We start from the raw sequence: 12,294 nt of genomic DNA, 5'->3' as shown, positions 1-12,294 counted from the left end.
CTAAGTTCTAAGATTGTTTTAACCCTAAAAGTGCCTATTCATTTCTTCAAAATTAAATTGCCTATTATGTACCACATTTACGATGTTTTACAACACTCATCTCATGGCTCTCACTTGAATATATCATGTTCAGGGATGGCAATGGAAAAAAATTTACAATATAGCCATGCAAAGTCTACAAATGCAACTAAAAAGTTCAATATGAAACATTTTCTAATTATCCCCCTTTAGGATTTCTAACTATGGCTTAAAAACCCAATGAACAAGTGGAAGTTTCCCTCTGTACATGGCTTTTATTATTTACATAATACAATACAGCATCAATGCTGAATAGCATGATTATGTGCAATACATAAATATGAACTATCTGTACACATCTGCAGATCTAACTCAGAACTAAGGTACATTAAATTGAAAGCAAAACTGAATGCTTTAAGAGTAAAAGTAAAAACTAAGACTGAACACTGCAATAAATCAGAAGTAGTGCCTCGTGTACATACTTAACTATTTACAGATGAAAACAGGCATTACCACGACACCAATCTAACTATACGCATTTATATATAAAAAACACAAGTTTCATACATCACAAAAAACCTTCCATTATAACACAGAAGTGATATTACCAGACAAGCATCAGTGAAGTATACTGCCTCTTCTAGTTGTTATTGTACAATGCTGTAGATAATGCAGCCCATGCAATACACCCAAGAACACTAGAGTCCTACACCCAAGTACAATTAATATGATAAAGCAGCCCTCTGCAAGTGGTGCTGGATACCACTAAGAAGTCTACCGCAGCCATGTTGGTTATGATTTTCCATGCAGAAGGGTACAGTTACATTAAGAACTGAAGTCTTTAAAAAAGCTTTAAACATTCTTTCTTGAACCAAAACAATTCAACAAAATATGCACATGAAAAATTAACTATTCAGATACCCTTGCAAATTAAAATTCAGATGCATGTTACTCAATAGAGCTGCTATATGTGAAAACCAAACGTAGAGTTTTAACTTCTTCTTGTAGACAAATTAATCTTAGTGCAGTTCTGTGCTACACAATATTGTTAGCAATGAGAGTAATGCAGACATCTTCTGGTGCAGGCCAGCACGATAAGCTTCAAAGATAGCTCAAGACCCTGGTTGGCTTCATCTGTTTTACTCTTTATAACCAGTTATGATGTGTACCTTCCAAAGAATGTCTTATTTGACAGCTTTTAGAAGACCAATTAGCCAGGCTTACATATGGCACCAAAACACTGGTTTCACGGAAAGGTCTGATAGCTTTCTTTATAGCTTTCTTCCCGCTTCCAAGGAAAATGTGGAAATTAACAGGGTAAAGTTTATGGTAGAAGTAGACTGCCAGTCCTTTTCTGGTGTACCATTAAAAAAAAAAAAAAATACAGGCACATAACACTAGCCAGAGATTATACCTTGATTACATTCTCAAAGGCAGATATGCTGCAAACATGCAGATATTTCACGTACTTTGTTTGGCACAAGGGAACTAAATTTTGTCCCTATTATCTGTGTTTTCAACTTGCTGTGCAGATTTTCATCCAATTTTATTCAGGGGAGGGCATATACATTTTGTAGGGCTGTATCTATCCAATTCTGCCTGTAACAAACACCCACACATCCTAAAATATCAATTATAAGACAGACAAGTGTAAAGTAAAACTCTGGAGAACATCAAAGGAAAATGGCCATGCATCTGCTCTTTAATGTTTTCCTACGATATATTAAAATAAAAACAAAGTTATCAGTCTCTTCACAAGTAGTAATTTATATTCTCTGGATTTTTTCAGCCACAACAACTGGATTCTCTTTTCTGATTTTTGCTGCAGCTTCTGCTTTGTAATCATATGGACAGTTGTGCTTGTCAGAGTAACGGTGAAGTCCACAAAACAAATTTCCACACCGGCAGTCAAACCCTGTACATACAAGAGGAAGTAGAGTCACTTGGGAACTTGTAGCAATTAAAAGAAACAAAAGCATTAGTCAATATAGAAAAGGAAGCAGATTTTCATGACTCTTTGCAACATTAAAGAGTCTGTCACTTTAAACTGAAAGTGCTCCTAACCTCCCCTGACATGGTGAGAAATTTAAGTAACTATCCTTCTATAAACTCCTGTAGGTACCAAACAGGGTAGAAATTACACAGGCTCTGGAGTCAGGCTGATTTGAATTTAAATTCTAGTCCTACCGTATGTTAACTGGGTAATGTTTCCTCAAGTGAAGGCTAGGAAAAGACAACCACATACAGTTCTGAGATGTATCTAGAACATTTTATGCCTGGTTCAAAGTAGGTGCTTACTATTTAATTCAGCTATCTTTTTCCCAGGAGAACAGAACAAAGGAAAGAATCAAAAAGGATTAATTTTTATCAATCCGATAAAGGGAAGTAATTCAGAAGGCCTGAAGTTAGGAAAGGGTTTCATATGACTAGACAAACCAATGGAAATCAAACTCAACTTCTCTTCACTGTCCTCTTTCCAGTCTACTCTGAAAACTTTCTATTCTTCAAAGTCGGGCATTTTGTTTTATGTGTAAGACTGACCAGTCCCTTAGGGAGTAACTAGGAGCTCCCTGAATACCTGTAAGGCCAACTTTCTTTCTGCACATGAAACATCTGTTCTTCTTTGGTTTGGGCAACTCAGGGGCTTTTTCTTCACTTTGAGAAGTACTGGGCTGAGAAACTGATGGACTGGGCTGAGTGACAACTGAAAAACAAGGGTAAAAATTAGAAGTCTGTCAATTGTTTGGCTGATAATTATCTAAGACCAGACCAAAACAAAACAAGAGAAACAGTAAGATTCTTCCTGAAAATGTTTAAGTCATCTTTCTTGAAAACATGTACTTTAAAAACAATCTTCTACTTTAATATCAGAACTTCTTTCAAATCTGAGAATTTCTTGCCAATTAATACCACCTGCTCCTGTAAATTTTATTAAATTATCACTCCACTCAAATTCCTTTAAACTCACTCTAGTCCTGGCAAACAAAATCCTAATTCTAAATTTTAAAGACCTGAGAGATGTGGTCATCTGCTCAGCTTTTCCATATTCCAATTGCCTAAATGCAAACTTCTAAATTAGGGCAGTTCAAATTCAGGAAATAAGGTTACCAACTTCTGAGGTAATTAGCTATAAAGTCATTTTGCTTTTATACTGATAGAAAAAAGAAAAATTGTGTAGATAAACCCAATAAATTTTGACAAGTAAAACCCAAGTCATTAATCCCCTAATTAACTTTAGATTCCAAAATTTCACAATTATTACTGTGCCATTTTAATAAGTGCTTTATATTGTCTTACATAGAAAACCTGCAGGATTAAAAAAAAAAACTTGAAAGATCAGCAACGTTGTCTTTAGGACAGTGTAAGTACTTGTGAAGCTTTGATTTTAGACTATTAAGGATTCCAGAGACAAAACAAGAATTTTTAGAGCACAGCTGTAATTTACTTTGTGATACTTATCTAAAATGGGTATGGGGCTTCCCTGGTGGCGCAGTGGTTGAGAGTCCGCCTACGAATGCAGGGGACACGGGTTCGTGCCCCAGTCCGGGAAGATCCCACATGCCGCGGAGCGGCTAGGCCCGTGAGCCATGGCTGCTGAGCCTGCGTGTCCAGAGCCTGTGCTCCGCAACGGGAGAGGCCACAACAGTGAGAGGCCCGCGTACCGCAAAATAAATAAATAAATAAATAAAAATAAAATGGGTATGAAATTTGGACAGTAAGAGATATGACCTACTTTTAAAAGTCCCTGTTTCTCCACCTAAAAGATCTAAGTTTTAAGTTTACTCATGACATCAATGGAATTTGTCAATATAAAGATAAAATTGCAGATTACTGTTTTAAAGTTCACATTACCACCAGGTTATTGAAAACAAAACAGCAAAATTTAATTCTACTTTTATAAAACTCAGTGAAACCAGAAGCACTATAAGCTGAGTTTTATTATTAATCCAAACCCCAATAGCAAATTAACGTATACAATACTAAAATTACTGCCTAACAATAGGTCAACACTAATGCTATCAGCATAAATCCAAACCAATTGGTTTAATAGGTACTGTAAAATTACCTCCAAATTTATAACTCATTTGCATTAGTAATATATCCAGTGAGATTAACAGTCTAATATGAGACCAACAGTAATATTCTAGCTACTACTTATTCCTAATAATCTACTATGGCAACGTTAATGTAATTTTTCCTGATGGTGTAACAGTAAAGAACAATCTGTGGAATAGTGCTGGGGAGGTGACAGCCATACTTCCTTGGCCACACCTGAAAATTGGACAGTGGTTCCTAAAACATACAGGGAAGAGGGGCGGGGGTCAGTCAAGAAGAGAAAAATGATACAGAAAAGGCAGAGCAGTGAACTACAGAACGCCTACTAAGAAATAATAAATGCACAGAATAGCTATAGAACTAATCCAAAAGAGTACTGTTCCAAGGTCAGTGTCACTTTGTGTTTTAAAAAAACAAAAACAAATGAAACAGAACAAAAGCCTCACAAATACTAATTTGGTCAGTTTTTCATAAGGATGGAACTTACTCAAAAATACCAAATATGGATTCACCTGCCCAACTTAAGAATTTTCATCTTAAATGTATCAATTAAGAGTGATATGGTTCACATAAGCTCAGCCACGTACAAAAGCAAGCCTCCAAAGCAGATTACACATCCACTGACACTATTAGCTCACAATAAAGTTTTATATTGTGTTCAGTCAACACTATACCAGGAAATCATGAATTGATCAAATGCACTATGTGCACCATAGAGTATATAGATCATTGTTCCAGGGTCTAGCGCAGATAAATCAAACAAGTCAATCTTCTGGCAACATTAAAGCACTTCTGGTTGTGCTATGTAAGTTCAGCATAGACTCAGTCACTAACTAATGAAAACCAAAATGCCTTTCCACACTGAGTTTTTAAACTCCCATAGGGATCCCACACTTCTTCAAAAGTTTCTTTTAGTGTTTGGTATGTTCTTTTGCTTATTTTCTACAGTATTGACAATATCAAGACTGAATAGTTAATGCTTTTGATTATTAAATTTTTCTCCACAGCTTTGGAATTTAGTCCGTATAATTTCTTCCGTTTGTGAACAATACCTTCTTTAATGATTTAGGTACTTTTAAAATATATTGGTAAACAGTTCATTAAATTCTTGACATTTTCAGTCTTCATATTATAAACTTTGCTGATTTGTGGATGCAGGGGCAAGGGGGGATGGGCAAAGAAGAAGAGATTAAAGAGTGACTATTTTACACGTCAAGGTACTTTAAAGATAGTGGTTTGCTTGGCCTATATTTTATAGCTCTCTCTCCTCTTTGGTCCTTCAATGGGAAGGAAAGAATCCCTCCACCAACCCTTTCTTGTACTACCAAATCCAGAACTGAACTAGTATTAAACAAAAAGCATACCTGGCTCTGACACCTCTGTTTTCGCGGTAGTTATTTTGTCCTCTCTTGAAATGCTCATTTCTGTCATTTGCTGAGTTACAGGCAAGGCAGCCACAGGCACATTTCTATTTAAGTTCAAGCAAACATTTTTAAAGATGTTAAGGGTACTTCTTGGAAAGACAGTAAGTTGTCAGTTCAACATATATTATTTCCAGTGTGATCAAATGGAGCTAAATAATCTAAACAAGATGCCCAGCACAGATGGATGAGAATAAGGAAAGCAATTTGATGAACGGCTCATCAATTCAAGCCTGCATATTTATATAGGTTACGATGTTCTATTATAGTCAATTAGAAATTTTTAGCTGTGCCTGTGATTTGTTTAAGGGCAAAAGGGGTAGCTTTGCCAGAATGCCTTATGTGGCATTACAATATAGTCTGCAGAGCCTCATTCTCTACAATTATTATGCCTCAATTACAAGGAAATAAAAGCACAGCATCTCAACACAGTATCCTTGAGGTTGTTCAGGAGTGCGTTGTTAATACACATCTTTACTCAATGACCTACAAGATCATATATTAAAGGACACTGGAATAATCACCAATTGTGCAACACATGTAAAGCCAAGGGCATCTAATGTATTAACAGCCTTATTATAATGCAATATGTATGATGTAATACATCATTATTTATTAACATTCATAATTATAATGTCATTTATTTTTATTTCCTCCCTGTATTATTATAAAAACCCAGAAATGTTTAATCTTACCTTGATTTTTCAGATGTGCTGCCAGCAGCACCTTCACAGTTGTTTAAACTAGCGTCTGCTCTTTGTACAGATGCAGAGTCTGAGGTAGGACTGTTGGAACCACTAGCTGTCCCTATTTAGAAAAAAGGATTGGTAAGAAACAAAGCAACACTACAAACACTCATTACCAAAACTATTAATAAGTAACAAATACTTGCATTTAATTAGGTTAGTGACTTAAGTACTTTCACTGTGCTGCAGAATCTTACACTTAAGTGATATCCAAACAACAAAAAATATATATTAAAAAGTCATATCCAGTGAGTACATGTACTCAAACATGAAAATGAAAAAGCTAGAAGATGCTTGTAGACGGTCACTCATTCCTCACGTAGTCATTCCAAGTACTTGGGCTACTATTGCTTTAAATTTCAAGCTTTTCTCGAGTCTTCTCTCCTTGGACTTTCAGGATTCATTCTCAGTCTTAGGCCCCAACTCTTGGTTCTATATTTTCTGTCCACCAGGTCTTCAAATGGGTTATTTCTTGGAACCAACTTACCCATTGGGCTCATTCTGCCACTATTCTGCTGCCTCTGAAGATGTTCTTTGTAGCAAACAGAACACATTCCATTTGTCCTAGGATTCCCATAAAAGCCACATCCTGTACTACACAGCATGGGCCCTGGGGTCTGGTTAGTCTCCTGAGCCATTTTTCTCCTGTAAACAAAACAAAACAAAAATTTTAGAAACTAGCAAGTAGTAAAAAAAAAAACAAAAAACAAAACACTAAATTAGTATGATAGTCATTATTGTACCTTTGTCATTTCTAAACACTGAGTCTGTTTCTAACAAAGCCCCCAATTGTGTTAATCTTTAAAAGACAGTAGGCTAAATTATGAATATTTTGTTGCCTTTATAAAACATGAATGGAACTGTTTTAGCTTGATAAACAATGAACTATCATGACTTCACATTTTTAGGACAAAAAATTCTATCATTAAACATTAAAATGTATTATTTTACCTGTCACTGTTTCTGTAATTCGTGAAAAGGTCACCCTTCCCGATACCAGAATTATGTTTAAATCAATTTTGGCAATTGGTATCTTTAAATCACTTTCTGCTCTCCTACACTACAGGCAGATTATTTCAAATAATCACAATTAACTACTGACTCTTCATATCTACTAGTTGTTCTTTAAACTAGCTGTATATTGGATGTAGCTCTAGAGCTTTCTTAAAACTAACATCTGAACATACGTGGGCCCTATAGTAATTCAGTTCTGCTACAGGGCAGAGCATCTGTACTTTTTAAATGCTGCAACACCTTTACAGAAGACTGAAAAGAGAGCTGGTAGATCATCTAGCTTTTCCTGTTACCCTGGCACCAAAAAGTGAAGTTCTTTAAGAATTTAGGAAAAAGCTGCTTAGGAAATTCCTTTTGTTCTACATTTGACATGAGAAATCTGGGTCTGAGTATACTTTAAAGTCAGTGCCTAGAAACCTATAATGTACAAATTATCAGCCATAGATTTCTCAGCCAACGGCTCTATTAAAACTTTTAACAAGCACTTGTCTGCCTCATGACAGAAAATAATGAAACCTTTCCAAGCTCAATTTCAATATGGCAAAATAAAGCAATATACACAACCTTTAGTAATGGTTAATATTTAATGCTAGGTTACCAGAAAAAGCTTTATATAGCAAGCATACCCTTGCTTTTCCAGAAGCCTTCTTAAAATTAGCACAAACAGTAATGTTTTGCTAAATTTAGTAAAATTTCCTGAGTTAACAGACATAAATATTTAAGAAAAAAAAATTTAAAACCTGGAAGGTTTCCATGTCACCTTTAAAGTATGTATGAATGTACCAAAAGCGTATTTCAGAGCATTTTATCAAGGGGAGATTATGTGCAATAATTCTGGTCATTCTCCTTTAACTGTACCTTAATGTTGACTATGAAGGTGACTTATAAGTTATGAACTTTTCAAATAAGTGCAGGAAAGTACTTTCAGCTACAGCTTGTTACTTCCTAGAATTTCATACTGCTTTTTCCAACCACCACATACTAGGATACACTCTTGAGTTATTAAAAGCAATGTTTTAACAAGTATTAACACTTTTTACCAAAATTATAAAAAGGGGGGAAGAGGACTAACCAAACTTGACCTGGCCTGAATCCTGACAATTATTCCAACAATCTAAATGATAGTAATCTCTCTTTTTGTTAGCAAAAATCCATTATATTTCAAGCTTGAAAATACCTCAAGCCAATCAAACTTGTACTGAAAGTGACCAATACTTGCAACTTACTTCAGATAATAGTACTAATTTAGTTGACACTATCTCTTTAAATAGTAACTGGAATTTAGCTGACTCATTTTGGATCAAGGTAGTGTAAACATTTCAACATCACTTAGGAAGTTTACTAATAAACACTTTCAGCTGGGTTTTTAAAATTTTGAGTATAACATGTACAAAAAATGCTTCAAATAAGAGTGTATTTGCATGCCTACCATGCAAAGTATGTGAATCTTTGCCCTACACAAAAAGCAGGGCCATTCCTTGAAGCCAGCTTAAGAATTACGCTAGCTCACTTGCTATACTAACTTCTAGTATCATCTAACAGTGGCTTTAAAAGTAAATTGGCCTAAAAGTCAACCCACATTAATATTAATCTGATTCTTAAAATCTTTTGTTTATATAAATGGGGGTGGGAATTTCACCCAATGATTTCACATGCAAAGTATTCCACCTTTCTTCAGAAAACACATCTACCTTCTTCAAGTCACGATAAACAGCCTCCAAACTGAAACACAAGAGACACTGGGACATCAGTCTTCTACATGGCATCTCATCTTGTAGATTTTCCCCCCCTAGAAAGCCAGCTTTTAAATGCCACCACAAGAGCACAGCTTGCCTTAATATTTCTCAGAAGCTTAGATCACATGGGCGGGCGCTTCAGCCTGTCACAAGGCTGCAATGTGACAGGGTGAGCGGGATGGAGGCTCTCACATAAAGCCTAGTCAACAGAGGCCTCTGAAATCAGCTTCTATTTTTATCTCAGAGCCTGCCAACTCCTACACAACCCCAAGAATTAAGGATGCAGCGCTCATATAAGAAAACAAAACAAAAAGATGCCATTAAGATTGCTAGATTTTTTCTAACACAGGGAATGATCTCACATTAAATCTAGAAAATGCAAGCATCATTAATCACTCATGAAGCCAAATGGTCAGGGCTGTTTATAAAAACCAAGCACAGTGAAGAGCATCAAGGCAGAAAGAATCCTCATGATTAGTGGCAATTTTTTTGAGGTGGGTGTGGGGGATGAGTGCCATTAGGTACTGTGTTTCCCCACTTGTATTTTAGAAAAGTACAATACCATTATTATTTACTACCTTTAAAGTTGCTAGAAACTTGAGCATTCATCATGTCAGCTCTATCAGGTATAGCTAGAATGTTTATTTTTATAGTTTTTATAGCTGAAATGTTTATTTTTTTACAGTTTGTGGCTTCCTATAATTCATAGGAAAATCAAAACCAAAACCAAAAAGACAGGAGCATGTAACTGAAAAATTCTCCAGCCTCAAATATGAATAAAAAAGGCTTTTATGCCTATGGAATTTACTTCTCTCAGGTGCACAAAATGTTAAAAGACGTTTAACAATGCCTGCCCACCTGGAGTTGAGACCAGAGTTCTAGTTTCTAATCTATAAGCCAGTGACCTTGGGCAAGCCCTTACTCTCCAGATCTCAATTCCCTTTTGCTAAATGGACATTTAGTGTGATTTTTAAAGGCTCCTTTTCAGGCTTAATACCGGGCCTGAGAGATAGAAAATAGGGAAGAATTAAACATCTTTTAGAGGGGGACATTTTTAGAAGAAAATTTTGAAAAATGAAATTGCAGTATTTTCACCAATTCAGTTCTAAAACCCTACTTTTAAAAATAAGGAGTAAAATAAAATTCATTTAGATTTTTTTAAAAAGTCTGTAAGTTACCTGAATGGCCAAGCTGAAGAACAGTGGCTCTATGACCTATATACTACTTTACCCTAATGTGCCCTTAGACTAGATTATTAGAAGGCAGTCATTCAATAAAGATAACCCGGACTTTTTCCCAAAACACAGCTCCACGGAGTGCGTGGAAAGCGAGTAAAGAATTTCATGTTCCTCAGCCTAAATGCACGAAACAAAGGGGAAGGTGCTCCATTTCCTTCATGAAAGGCATCTCGGGCGAGAAACGCAGCAACATCGGTAAAACTAAAACACGACAGAGAAGACCCCTCTCACCCAACGTTCCAGCGGATTATAAAACAAGTTCGGGTCCCACTGGTCCCCCATCCCTACCGCCATGCCCTTTCAAGCCAAGGCCTCGTTCAGGAAAGCACTGCAGGGCCTTTTCCAAAAACCACTGAGTCATGCAGAACAGCAGCTCCGCAAGCCAAGCCGGCCCCTAACCCTGCCGGTCCCGCGCCTACCCCCGACCCTGAACGGCCCCTCCGAGGAGGCGGAGATAGGGGGTGCGGCGGGCAAGGGGCTGGGGGCGCGGCCGCCGCGACCGCCTCTTTGTCTTTCCGGGTTTGGCCGCCCACGCCGGGCGCCACCGCGGAAGGCGGCCGCGACGGACTCGAGGGAGGCCCAGACCTCGAACCCCCGGAGGCCGCACGCCGGGCATTGTTTCCCCGACCATGAGTGTGCGAGTGAGCCCGGGGCACAGGGAACTAGGCCTCCGGCCTCGACGGCAGAATGCCGCCTCCGTCTTTGTGCTTCCTGAGCTGGCTGGCGTGCTCTCCTCCCCCGGACGCCGCCATACGCTGGCCGCTCGGCCTTCGTCGGAGGCCCGCGGCGCCCGAATCCCTCACTCCCCACCCTGGCCGACCACAAGTAGCCGGGCGCCCTCCCCAAGCCCCGTGCTACTCACCCTTCGGCGGCAGGAACCGGGCTGGCGCGCGACGCCGGCGCGGTGGGACCGGGCCGAGCCCTCACGGAGGGGCGAGCCGGAAGCCCTGAATTCGCCGCCGCCGCCGCCGCGGGCCGGGAGCGGGTCAGACCTGCAGGCGGAGGTGGCGCCGCCGCCGCGGGGTCTTCCTTTGTTCCCGCAGCAGCACCGAGCGTGGCCGGGACACGCCGGAGCTCGGGAAGTGGGAGGAGGGAAGCGAGGGGGGGCGGAGAAGGAGGCGGAGGGAGGGCCGAAGGCCGCGGCGGCTAACACTGCTCGCGGCGCCGGCCCGTCGTTGCCTCACGCCTCCACCGGCGCCGGGTTTGGCCAACTCCGAGGGCGAGCGGGGCGTGCGCAGCTAGGCCTGGGCGCCGCAATGGCCCGCGGATGGCGCTCTCTGTCGCTTTGCTACTGCCGGGGAAGGTGTGCAGCTCCAGGGAACGACGAACCCCAAAAGGAGATGCACGTAGGCCCGCGCTCCAGTCAACTGACGCGTCCTCTCCACCCGGCGCTCAGGCAGTGAGGGAAAGGGGAGGGGGTGCGGGGTCTGTGCGTCAGCGAAAACCCCGACGGCGGCTGCGGCGGGGAGCGCGTTGACGTCACGTGCTCGACGCCGCGCCTCCGCCTCCAGTCACCCGGCCGGGGAGGCGGGGCCGAGCCTGAGCGCGCTACCTATGCGCGGAGCCGAATCACTGACTCGGCTGCTGGCCCCAGGGTGGAGTTGGAAAGAAGTAGTCCTGTGGAGGATGCGTTTCTATTTTTAACCCGATTGTCCGCCCTCAGCCTCTCTCCTTCCGATTTTCTCAGTAAAGCCGACTTTTCGCCATCTGAGTTCTCACGCTTTGTTTAAAGCCTTTGGCAGACATTTCCCTTTCCTCCTTACTCCCCACCCCTTCCCCACCCAACAAGAACGTGTTAGAAGGATTCGGCTCAAGAAGAGAAAATGAACTGCTGTTTAGCTTCTGGGTCTTCTCGCCTGTTTATGAAGTTTCCCCCGTCCGGTTCCCTCACACTCGCCTTCGGTTCTGAAGTCCAGCCTGAGCGTTGCCCCTGATGCTCCCAGGAAGGAGCGGGGCGAGAGGCGCTCGCTTGCTCGCTCGCTAGCCCGAGGTCACGGATGGTTGTGCAGAGTCAGGAAGTGCTCCGCCGACTTGCTGCCCGTCTTCGGCCCCGGCGACACCGTTC

The 12,294-nt window shown here is 40.5% G+C and overlaps 1 protein-coding gene across 1 annotated transcript; it reads right to left on the bottom strand.

The window, feature by feature from the left end:
• Positions 1-273: 273 nt before the first annotated feature.
• ZFAND5 (zinc finger AN1-type containing 5) lies at positions 274-12,276 on the bottom strand. The gene is made up of 6 exons (XM_032634497.1): positions 11,092-12,276; positions 6,729-6,886; positions 6,191-6,302; positions 5,439-5,542; positions 2,597-2,722; positions 274-1,933 (listed from the first exon to the last, which is right to left on the bottom strand). The coding sequence occupies exons 2-6, from the start codon at positions 6,877-6,879 to the stop codon at positions 1,785-1,787; spliced, it is 642 nt and encodes a 213-aa protein (XP_032490388.1). The 5' UTR covers positions 6,880-6,886; positions 11,092-12,276; the 3' UTR covers positions 274-1,784.
• Positions 12,277-12,294: the final 18 nt, after the last annotated feature.

This window comes from Phocoena sinus, chromosome 6 (assembly GCF_008692025.1).
Source record: "Phocoena sinus isolate mPhoSin1 chromosome 6, mPhoSin1.pri, whole genome shotgun sequence".
NCBI classification, from domain to species: domain Eukaryota; kingdom Metazoa; phylum Chordata; class Mammalia; order Artiodactyla; family Phocoenidae; genus Phocoena; species Phocoena sinus.
This window is presented reverse-complemented; position numbering and strand designations above follow the sequence as displayed.

Bases quoted from the DNA above. Each gene is read 5' to 3' on its own strand.
- ZFAND5 (XM_032634497.1), bottom strand. From the start codon at position 6,879: ATGGCTCAGGAGACTAACCAGACCCCAGGGCCCATGCTGTGTAGTACA. The intron at 6,303-6,728 runs GTAAGTTGGTTC...TTTTCTAAATAG, and splicing joins TGGCAGAATGAGCCCAATGG to GGACAGCTAGTGGTTCCAAC. The intron at 1,934-2,596 runs GTATTCAGGGAG...TTGTATGTACAG, and splicing joins AAAGAAAGTTGGCCTTACAG to GGTTTGACTGCCGGTGTGGA.